Consider the following 11307-nt stretch of genomic DNA (forward strand, 5'->3'; position numbering starts at 1 on the left):
GTAGAAGTATGGTGTGTATAGTAGTTATTGATATTTGCGATGTGATGATTTTATATGTCTGAATCCTAGCATGAAATTTATCATACGCCCACTTATATGATTTGATATCTCACCCTTTTCTCTTGTTTCGCCGTTGCCTTTATATTGGTAACGTGCAGGTATTCAAGTATGAAGATTTAGTTGCCGTTACTCGAGTCGGTTGTCGCTCTGATACGTAGCACTCTGGGGGGAACGATTTATGTCATTCATGATGTTGCTGTTTAATTGTGTTATCTTGGTTGAACAAAATGATAAGTTAACTGAAGATATTTTATTTAATACTTGTTTAAGTGATTCCGCTGTGTTTTAATAAAATAAGTTATTCTGTTTCAAAGGTGCTATGTATCCGCTGTATGCGACGAGTTGATTTGTTTTGTTTTGATTATGTGACGCCTCATTTGTTTATTGAGAAATTTTAAAAAACTCTGATTTATATATATTTTCCGGGTAGAAATGGGGTGTTACACAGCGCACATGAGGAACTTGAATTTTGATGGGGATGACGAACCATCGACTGATATTTTCTATGATCCATATACTCAAACAGATCAACGGTTAAAAGAAGGAGACAGATTTCGTTCAAAGGAGGCATGTATCATGGCCATAAAAAGATTTCATATGGCAAACAATGTTGATTTTAAAATTGATCGCGCCAACGTTGAGAGGTACAAAATTAAGTGTAGAAACACTGATTGTGGATTCAGGTTGCATGCATCATACAGGAAGAGAAGTGATTCATGGGTGATAAGATATATTTCCCAAGATCACACGTGTGTTAACACAAATGTTTCACAAGATCACCGTAAGCTAAGTTATGACATTATATGTCAAGAAATCTTGCCCCTAGTTGACAAAGATCCATCGTTAAAGGTGAAAACGATAATCTCTCATATCGTTGCAACTTACAATTATACTCCGTCTTATAGAAAGGCGTGGCTGGCGAAGACCAAAGCGATCGAAATTGTGTATGGAAATTGGGAGGATTCGTACAAACGACTCCCACGTTTCTTATATGCGCTTCAAATTTATGCTCCTGGAACCGTTACTATTTTAGAGACCCTTCCGGCACAATCTCCAGACGGAACGTGCCTTCTAGGAAATGTGATATTCCACAGGCTTTTCTGGGCTTTCCGCCCATGTGTTCAAGGATTTGCATATTGCAAACCAATTCTTCAAATAGATGGAACTTGGTTGTACGGAAAATATAAAGGCACCTTGTTGATGGCTGTGGCACAAGACAGAAATAGTAACATTTTTCCTGTTGCGTTCGCTCTTGTGGAAGGAGAAACTGCTGGAGGTTGGGGTTTCTTTCTCAGAAATCTTCGGACACACGTTGCCCCCCAACCTGAACTCTGTTTGATTTCAGACAAACATGCTTCCATCGAGAGTGCGTACAACAATCCAGCAAACGGGTGGCAAAACCCTCCTTCAACGCATGTTTACTATATTCGACACATTGCTCAAAATTTCATGCGAGAGATAAAGGACAGGGCTCTTCGGAAGACTCTTGTCAATGCCAGATATGCATTGAATCAACCGACGTTCCAATATTATCGACATGAAATTGTAGTGGCAAATCCAGATGCAGGCAGATGGGTAGACAATTTTGCTAGAGAGAAATGGACCAGATCATACGACAACGGCAAGCGATGGGGGCACATGACAACGAATCTTGTGGAGTCTATGAACGGAGTGTTTAAGGGCATCAGACACCTTCCGATTACTGCCTTGGTGGAAGCAACATACTATAGGATGGCTTCTCTTTTCGCAAGAAGAGGTGAGCGTTGGAGTGCAGTTCTAGAATCCGGACAAGTATTCAGCGAAACATGCGTCAAATTCATGAAAGAGCAATCTGCCAAAGCCAACAGCCACATTGTGACATCTTTCGATCGATTCAACCGGACCTTCAGTGTTAAAGAAACGATTGACCATAACGAGGGCCTTCCGAGACAACAATACAGGGTTCTTACAGACGAAGGGTGGTGCGATTGCGGAAAATTTCAAGCCTTTCGCATGCCATGCTCTCATGTAATTGCATCATGTTCGTATGCGCATCAAGATCCGTTAGCACTTTTATCTCCCATTTACAAGGCGGAAACCTTGCTCGGAGTGTACAACAATGCATTTCAAGTGATGGCAAAGGAGGATTATTGGCCTGCGTATGAAGGGGACGTGGTTTGGCATATTGACAACATGCGGAGAAAGAAAAGAGGTCGACCAAACAGCACCCGGATCAGAACCGAGATGGATCATGAGAAAATGGTACGAAAGTGTGGCATATGTCGTGAAGTCGGGCACAATAAAAATACCTGTCCTAACCGTGGATCAGCCTCCACCAACAATTAGTTGTATGTCATTTGTATTTTGTATTTGTATTTGTACTTCTTAAGTATTTGTATTTGTATTTGTACCGCTTATGTATTTGTACCGCTCATGTATTTGTATTTTCTCTTATTAAATCAACAAGTTATGTATTTGTCTTGTAGTGAAATTGTCTTCATAACCCATACTTTCAGTCTGTATTTTGGACAGTCAAATACGCATGCTTTCGTCTAGTCCCATCAAGCCATGCATTGATCAGTGTGCCTTCATTTATCATACAAGTTAGGCATGCTTGTAAACAGTACGCAACAATACTCCTTTTCTACCCACTACTATTATAAATTAGGGGTTCCTAGGGTTGAGTTTATACACAGAAACACAAACTCCAAACACCAAACAATTACACAAACACAACAATGTCTCGCATTCGGCCAGATGGATGTCACCGGACAACAGAGCCGCCGCCCCGGAGATCAACATGGCGTATCGAACCTGAATCGGAGTATCGCAGAAGGAACAGACATGTCATATTCTCTCCCGTCAAACCTCCCATGCCGGTTATGTTTTGGAATATCTCTTCCGTCGAGCAACTCAAGAGGACTCTCATGACTTTTTTATAGGGGGAGTACGAATCAGGCGAACAAATAAGAAGCATCAAGAGGCTTAAAACAAGGGTCGATGCTGTGACTGGAGCAACGATAAGTTTCTGGGATAACGTGGAATACGACATTGATTGCATTCAAATGATGCATGGACCCAATGCCATTGTTTTAACCGTAGTAATTTCTTAGATGTTTTAGTTTTTTTTGTTGGTTATTTTCAATGTACCTTTTAATTAATTAATGAATTAATGTTTTCCATGAACGCTCGTGTTAGCTGATTCACTGATCTTATCTGCGCTAATTTAACATATATATTTTATAAATATGTTAAAATAAACACAATTTTAAAAATCAAAAAAAAAATTAAACAAAACATATATGTTAAAACAAAAAAAAACGAAAATAAAAAATAAAAAAAAGATACTACACCTATGCGCCACCCAAGGTGGCTTAAAAGAGAAAAATAGAAGTTGGCGCCACCCCAAGTGGCGCATATGAAGAAGTGTTTTGGTGTTTTTTTTAAACATACAGGTAATAAGAAAAATTCAATTAATTGTTAATTAAAAAAATTAAAACGATTTATGTGATAAAAAGAGGTTGACTTCGGTCAACTATGCTCCAAAGTTAATTGTCTTAAGAAATATATAATTAGGTTAATTAAAAAGATTTTTCTACTACTAAAATTGTTAATCAATTAATTATAAAACTACTAATGGTATAAGTAGTTTAATAATAAAAAATTAAAAACGTAAAATGATATTTGATATAACTTAAAACGATAATGGTATATACAAAGTGATTTCTTATATATATATATATATATATATATATATATATATATATATATATATATATATATATATATATATATATATATATATATATATATATATATATATATATATATATATATATATATATATATATATATATATATATATATATATATATATATATATATATAAATTAGACAAAAACATAATTCAAAATATATTATCCAATTAAATACCTTTTTTAGAGAAAGATTTTTTCAAATCTCCTTTTTTTATGGTTTACAAGAGAATGGGCTAAACATTCACAATGTTAAGCCCAATAATACCCCATTTTTGTATACACCCCTCATAAATTAATTTTAAAATAAAGGCACTATATTAAAGTAATAGGATAAATTTTGGGGTATAACAGCATCGTATTAGAAGAGACGTGTCGTACGACCCTCCTAAAAATGATATTGTTGCTCCACAGGTGCACCTTCACGCTCTTGTTGTGTATCTTTTGTCCGTTTGACTTGTAAAGCTCAACGCGGAGTAACCCTATCGTCACGTCCTCGACTATGCACCATTAATAAAAAAAATTAGACAATTTTACAAAACCAAAAAACAAATACCGCATAACGAATGCATATTAACATTCCTAGACAACTTATACTCAAGACATCCGGTGAAGGAAAATTGACTACTGATTGACTTATATTTACTGGATCAGATAACTCAAGTATAAGTTCTCCAATGAAGAACATTTAAAATGGATTGAACAAAACAACTTACTAGTAAAGCTTTCAGATTTTTATGTGGATCAGACAATCTCTCTTCAAAACTTCCGATATAAGTAAAATTCTCTTAACTATCCATGCTAACTAAATGTCATCAAAATGAAATGAGAGGATAATTATTGAGGTGAGAGGATAATTATTGAGATATATGGTAAAATTTTCATGGACCAAAATGAAAGCCAAGTGTTTAAAGCAAAATTGACCCATAAGTCCTATTCCTCTTTTAGAATACAAAATGGCATCTTTTAAAAAAGATAAATTTGTGTCATTGATCTAGAAAAGTGACATGTAAAAAAAAAGGTCAAAATATGATTCCAAATGTGTAATAATATTATATTATGATATTAATGTGAGAGACAATACAACTAAGGTAGCACTCATCACACCATCATCTCTATTCCATCACTCTCACAACCATTAATTTCATCACCTGTCATTTGTACACTCTTATAGGTATACCTCTTTGCTATGTAAATATAGGCACACAAATTCAAAGCATTAATAATAGCCAACATCCAATAAAACTTATCCAAACGACTAGAATTTATATCCTTCCCAAACCAACTTTTTCCATTCTTTTCAGTCACATGATCCACAATTGTGATTAAAAAGCTGCTTAAGAAACTTCCAACTCCTATCACACTAAGATATAAAGCCATTCCTAAGCTTCTCATTGAGTCAGGAACTTGGTCATAGAAATACTCTTGTAAACCAACCAGACAAAATGCATCACCCAAGCCATGAAGGAAATATTGAGGTACCAACCAAAATACACTCAGTTTCATTGTCTTTTCTTGTTCATGCATTCTAAGTCTCTTAGCTTCTACTAATGCTGCAACAATCATAACTATGACTGAAAATGCTATGCCAATGGAAATTCTTCTAAGTATGCTGATTCCTCTTTCATTTCCAGTGACTCTTCTATTATTGCAGCCTTGTCAAGAAACCTATTCATTCATTTAAATTTGTATTAGACACTAACATGACATGTGTCAGACACCAGACACGCTTATATATGTTTATGTATGCTGATAATTTCAAATAAGTCACACCTTAGATTGCTAGTATTGGAAAGAAGCCTTCCTTGGGACTTATCTGACTTTGGAACTTCATACAACCACTACAAAAAAAAAGGTCTCCTGCCACGCCCAAGAAACCGAGGCTATATGCAAAATAACCGTGGCGTAACGCTGAGGCCACGGTTTGGCCACGGAAATCCAATTGTGGAGTATGCGGCCGTGGCCTAAAGTAAAGTCCACGGTTTTTTGGTATACACCACGCCTTTTTGACAACCGTAGCTTTTTTAGGCCACGGTTTAGGTAGCTTGATTAAGGCCGCGGTTTGTATTTGCCATGACTGCAAAACTGTGGCTATATGGTAAAGCCACGGTTTCAATTTAACGTTTACGATACAGTTTTGGTTCAAGATATAGCCACGGTTTGGTTATGACCACATATTTAAAACCGTTGTTATATGTTATGCTTTCTAAACCATTTATCTTGCCACGGTTTAATATAAATTTAATGTAAATAAATTTAGTGGCTTATATTAATCCAAAACAACAATCACTTGCACCAATTTTAAAGAGTTTAAAATTTGATCACTATAATTTTATGAATACAAATTATTTTATTGTCTACACATCAATGACAATAGCATCAGTATATGATTGACTAAGTACATTATATATCTAATAAACCTGAACCAAACTAAATATAAAAACTTGAGTGACAATGACTTTAGATATGCAGAAGACGTAGTTTAAAACTTGAGTGGCAAAGACTTTCGTGATGAAATCACTCAATTCACCACTAAATTCCACCCCTATATGACCACCTCCAATAACCACACAGTGCAGATTCAATCTAGAAGCCACAAATATCTGGAAAAACAAAATTCAAATCATGATTCCTCTTCCTCATACAAAAATTTACAGAACATATAGGTATTGAACAAATCATAGAATATTTCTGATAAACATATTACCCATAAAATATCCAAATCTGGATCAGGAAAACACTTTGCTTTTAAAAAAAATTAACATTAGAGGTTATTTTAAAAGGTTACTTATTTACTGAAGTGGATTCCTACTTTAAGCCAGTTAAATTTGGATCTATTAACCACTATGGTCTACATTCTACAAAAACAGAAAACCAAAAAGAATTACCAATTTAGCATCATCCACTAAACCAAAGCAGACCAATTAAAAGCAAAAGGCTCCACATACCATATTTCTCGATGCTGTCAAATAGCTTTACTATACCAGTTTTTACTATATTGACCTGCCAATATGGGGCAAATATAAGAGATTAATATAATTTCCTATATAAAGGTATGTTGGTAAGAAGTATTTAAAAGCTATATAAGTATGTGAAGCAGAGGCTAAAATAGATATTCAGCTAATTACAGCAAAAGCACCAGTGAGTTTAACTACAAATTCACATTCCATAATTTGTCCCATAACATACTGCGTATAACACAATTCTATGCATGAATTTCTGGTTAGTGTATGAAATTATTACTAAACTATATGAGCTTTATAATAGGGAAGTAGTGAAGCAACTATTACAGAGATCCAGAACTTTACCTTACTCTAATCGATTTCAGAAGATGCAAGTGAAATCACTCCACTAAGAGCTTCGAGAGCTAATCCTGTGATTCTGTGAACACAATAGATGATTCTAATGTCAGGACAGACAAATGATAAGGATTGAAATCTTTCGAAAGAACCACGAAATGCTAGCTTCAGCAACAAAATTTACATGTATTGAAAAAAAATCTATGATTAAAGTAGACCATTCTGTGAAATTTGATAGATCAGGACGAACGAACCCCGTTGTTTGAGCTTTAACATACTCGATGCCGCTGAAAGCACCATAGATGCTTTGTGCTACCCTTACATCCCATCCTAATTCTGCAAAATTCCTTTTGGTAGTAATGAAGTGATGTCAGAAACTGTACTCTTTCAATCTAGAGAGCAATAAGGAGTAAAGCAAAGAGTTTATAAAGATTGCATACTTTGCTTTATATCTGGAAATTAGATAACTAACCTTTCCGTATTTCGCCAACCTAATGGATGATATGGACTTTGTCATTCTATTCATACCACAAAAAATTGAATTAAAGTATCACATTACATCGGAGAGTGTCCAACATAACAATATCGATATAATCGGTTGAGTAAGAGTTCTAACTCTTATCGATAGAATCAGTCATAAAAGTTGATTACCTGCAAATTAGGGATTTATACAGAAAGATAACTGCATGATGTCCATTGGCTCACCCAGAATTACAGTAGCAGCAACAACGGGATCGACTGTAGCAACAATGAGACCCAGAATTACCAGCTTTGGTTTTGTAATGAGACCACCAATGAGCTGTGTTGAAAACCAAAATATCAGCTCCTCTCCATCTCAACGAACCGTGATCAATGGCATCAACTCGCAGCGTCGGTCTTCGTTTCTGCACCACTCTATTATCAACTCCAACATTTTTGTTGCATTGAACCTATAATAGAAAAAAACAGTACTCAAAGAATAAACTTAACTTCACTTTTGCAGTGAACACGGTTGAAATACTTCGGCTTCCTTGGTCTGTATTTTTCATGCCACCAATAAACCTACTCCAACATTAAACAGTAGTGTCAATATCTTCAAAATTGAAAAGGATGACATGAATTTAGACAATATTGTATCTCTCCATAAATATAATAAAAAATTATTGTAATTAAGATTGAGTTAAATTCACTTTTTTAAGCCTTAATTTCTAAAGTAGATATGAAAATTTCAATCTATGAGTTGGAATTGCTTTTCCTGTCAGCTTGTAGCATATGTCATACACATTGAGATAAACTGGAGTTTTTCCATGTCCATGGCTAACTGAATTTACTTTGCGAAATAACGAAAAACAAGTCACAGATTTTCCTTTAAAATGAAGAGGTACAATGGATTTCCATCAACTACGCATGCATGCTTCGTTCACAAAAAATTAAAACAAGCTCCAAACATCATTACAAAAACTCATTCATATATCTAATAAATTTGAAAGAACAAGCTTCAAAATATTTATAATTCACAAGTCAAGCTCCAATGGCATAACAGTATTCAACCAACATCACTTTCACAAAAGCAAGCAACTATTGAGAAGCTCAATTCGAAATGGAAAAACAAATATCCACATAGCACATTAACAAAAATGATCCTCAAACGGATTAATAAATAACAATAAAAAAATATAAAGTAGATATTAAACATGTCTGAAATTAACAGTACATTACCCCAAGAAGAAGAATTATTCCTTCTGAAATCAGGCAAATTCCTTGGAAGCCCGAAGAAATCAAGTATTCTCCTTTGCGTGAACTCTGAAACACATTAAACAATCATCAAAACAATGCCACATTCATAATCACGTTAAGAAAAAATCCCAATCAAATAATCATGTTTTGAAGACAAAGAGAATCACTTACTTTTCACTTTCTTCACCCCTGAACACTTAGGGCAAATCCAAGAACCAATTGGAATCCTCACAACAATCGGCCTCACACATTTCATATGGAATCCTTTGTCACATTTGTCGCACAACAGCAGCTCCTCCGGCTGCTCCCCGGTGCCAAATTGCTCACACATGAGGCTACCGTAATCCTCATTCTCCACCACCGCGTACTTCGCCCTCGCCAATATATCCTCCATTCTGAGATGAAGGCGATGAGGTCGCTGGACCATTCCGTTACAGCGGATTGAAAAATTCGAAAAGGAAAAAAATTAGAATTGAGAATTCCAAAGCCACAACTTTGTCAACCTCCAATGACTCACCATCAGAACTCTTGAGAGTGATTTTCTTTGTGGAAGCCATTGCGATGGAAATTCGATTTTGAAAATTTTCTGAAAAGTGCAAACCCTAACCCCCAATTTGTTTCTTTCCTCGAGTTGGATCCGAACAAACAGAGAAGAGAAAAAGGAGAGGAGAGAGGTGTTGTTGAATGAATGATAATAGTTTTAGAGTGAGGTAGGTTTAGTGAATGGTGATGCAGATTGGTGTTGTTCTTCTTCGGCGGCAATTCAGGAAGAGAAGAGAAAAAATTAGGTTAGAACGAGGGACCTATTGTATTTACATTTTCAATGTTGTTTTTTTAATTTAAAATAAATTAGAAAAAAAATAATTAATGAGAGGGAAACTTAAAAAAAAAAAGAGGGAAAACATGGCGGGCACTAAATTTTTGGACTTGTCCACAATTTTTAGTCAAAATTATAAGGCCGCGGTTTTTCTTTGAGCCTTAAAATATCCGCAGTTCTATAACCGTGACAATTGAAGTAAAGGCCACAGTTTCATACTCCGGATTCAATATTTTATAACATAATTCTACGCTTTGATAACTATGGCCAAATCATATATGTAGCCACAGTTTCTGAGCTGTGGAAAATTTTAGCGTGGCCGTAGGTCAAAATTGTAGTAGTGAACAAATCCGGATTTGAAGGACAAGTTAATTTCCTTTTCCTTATAGCTGCAACTAGGACCTCTAAAATTGGTTTTAAAGTGTTTCCTTCTGGCCTTCTATACCTATAAAAAGGCTTCCCAACATAGAAAGCTATATTACATAGAGCCATTAGAATTGTTAAAATAAGACAAGCAGCTCCCCAGCTAAAAAAATCCTGAACATAAACAATCATAGTTGCACCAAGTAGCATTGCAAAACACAAGGCAAAGCTCCACCAATTGAAGAAAGACATCTTCTTCTTCCTTTCTTCAATGTGATTTTCGTCAAACTGATCGGCTCCGAAGCTTTCTAAACATGGTTTGTGTCCTCCAGTACCCAAGGAGATACAGTAAAGTGAAAGAAAGAAAACTACTTGATGAAGCTTTCTTGGTTGAAGACATGTTTTTGTGTTGCATGGCTTTAAACTTGGAATGTATTGAGACATTGTCAATAGGCTTAACCCCTGATTTTAGTTTCGCAGTTAGAAAATTATAAAAATTAAAAGCTATCATAAATTTAAAAAAAAGAAAAAAAGAATTACCATGAGGTAAACAAGGGAAGAAAACAAGACCATAGGAAACCGACCAGTGTAAGCATCAGCAAGAAATCCACCAATAAGAGGCATTAAGGTTGTTGTTCCTGTCCAATAGTTTACATTCTTTGCTGCTGTTTCCAGATCTTCATGCATCACCTTAGTAAGATATGATATCAGATTTGCTGCTATTCCAAAAAAGCTCACTCTTTCACTAAATTCAATTGCTGCACCATATATCATGAAAACTTATAAAATTGTTACAAACATCTACAAAAAATAATGAATGTATATACAAGTAGATGTTATTACTGAGGACAAAGAGAGATGCAATCCAAACACCAGTTGAAGCACGAACAGGAACTTTGCCTTTATAATCCACAGAACCATCATAAACAAATTTCTCTTGTTCACTTTCTTCTTCTTTTCTTGAACTTTGCTTATTTCTCTTCTCTATTTCCTGATCCATATTTACAAATGGAAAGTGAAACAAGGTAGAGAGGTTGTTGATGGGATTGTTATGATATATCGAGAAAGGAATAAACGTGTCTCATAAGTGACATTTTTTTCAATGCATTTATATTTTTCTAATTATATATTTACATTTTTGAAGAATATTTTGATATCAAGTATCAACCATGAAATAGATTGAAATGATATTATAGGAACATAAGCATGTGCAGAGTTTCACGCTATAAAAAGAATGGATGTGTTTGTGTTGTGTGTGTGATAGTAAATGAAAGTCGATGTTGTTCTAACAGATTGAATCAGATACTTTTAAGCACAT

At 35.0% G+C, this 11307-nt stretch overlaps 2 protein-coding genes and 2 long non-coding RNA genes across 5 annotated transcripts; 1 reads left to right on the top strand and 3 right to left on the bottom strand.

Moving 5' to 3' along the window:
• The first annotated feature begins 492 nt into the window (after positions 1–492).
• LOC131629695 (uncharacterized) lies at positions 493–4250 on the top strand. Its single transcript, XM_058900478.1, has 2 exons — positions 493–1851; positions 4149–4250. The coding sequence occupies exons 1-2, from the start codon at positions 493–495 to the stop codon at positions 4248–4250; spliced, it is 1461 nt and encodes a 486-aa protein (XP_058756461.1).
• A 645-nt stretch (positions 4251–4895) lies between these two features.
• Positions 4896–11004, bottom strand: LOC131629696 (protein NRT1/ PTR FAMILY 5.7-like). Its single transcript, XM_058900479.1, has 5 exons — positions 10833–11004; positions 10530–10747; positions 9969–10451; positions 5568–5629; positions 4896–5436 (listed from the first exon to the last, which is right to left on the bottom strand). The coding sequence occupies exons 1-5, from the start codon at positions 10987–10989 to the stop codon at positions 4896–4898; spliced, it is 1461 nt and encodes a 486-aa protein (XP_058756462.1). The 5' UTR covers positions 10990–11004.
• On the bottom strand, positions 6265–7164 carry LOC131629699 (uncharacterized). Its single transcript, XR_009292078.1, has 3 exons — positions 7103–7164; positions 6743–6797; positions 6265–6397 (listed from the first exon to the last, which is right to left on the bottom strand). It is a non-coding gene; the product is annotated as an uncharacterized LOC131629699 (long non-coding RNA).
• On the bottom strand, positions 7313–9562 carry LOC131629698 (uncharacterized). Of its 2 annotated transcripts, XR_009292077.1 has the most exons (7): positions 9327–9562; positions 8981–9227; positions 8792–8875; positions 8063–8134; positions 7745–7977; positions 7566–7611; positions 7313–7440 (listed from the first exon to the last, which is right to left on the bottom strand). It is a non-coding gene; the product is annotated as an uncharacterized LOC131629698 (long non-coding RNA). The 2 variants fall into 2 exon arrangements; XR_009292076.1 differs by having other exon boundaries at positions 7745–8134.
• Positions 11005–11307: the final 303 nt, after the last annotated feature.

This window comes from Vicia villosa, unplaced genomic scaffold (assembly GCF_029867415.1).
Source record: "Vicia villosa cultivar HV-30 ecotype Madison, WI unplaced genomic scaffold, Vvil1.0 ctg.000598F_1_1_3, whole genome shotgun sequence".
NCBI classification, from domain to species: domain Eukaryota; kingdom Viridiplantae; phylum Streptophyta; class Magnoliopsida; order Fabales; family Fabaceae; genus Vicia; species Vicia villosa.

What these genes read in the sequence shown, in the direction of transcription:
- LOC131629696 (XM_058900479.1), bottom strand. Translation starts at nt 10,989, where the DNA reads ATGGATCAGGAAATAGAGAAGAGAAATAAGCAAAGTTCAAGAAAAGAA. An exon ending in TGCATCTCTCTTTGTCCTCA is followed by an intron (nt 10,748 to 10,832) that starts GTAATAACATCT and finishes TATATGGTGCAG; the next exon opens with CAATTGAATTTAGTGAAAGA. An exon ending in CTTCAAATCCGGATTTGTTC is followed by an intron (nt 5,630 to 9,968) that starts ACTACTACAATT and finishes TTGTAGTGGTTG; the next exon opens with TATGAAGTTCCAAAGTCAGA.
- LOC131629695 (XM_058900478.1), top strand. Translation starts at nt 493, where the DNA reads ATGGGGTGTTACACAGCGCACATGAGGAACTTGAATTTTGATGGGGAT. An exon ending in CAGTTCTAGAATCCGGACAA is followed by an intron (nt 1,852 to 4,148) that starts GTATTCAGCGAA and finishes GGGGTATAACAG; the next exon opens with CATCGTATTAGAAGAGACGT.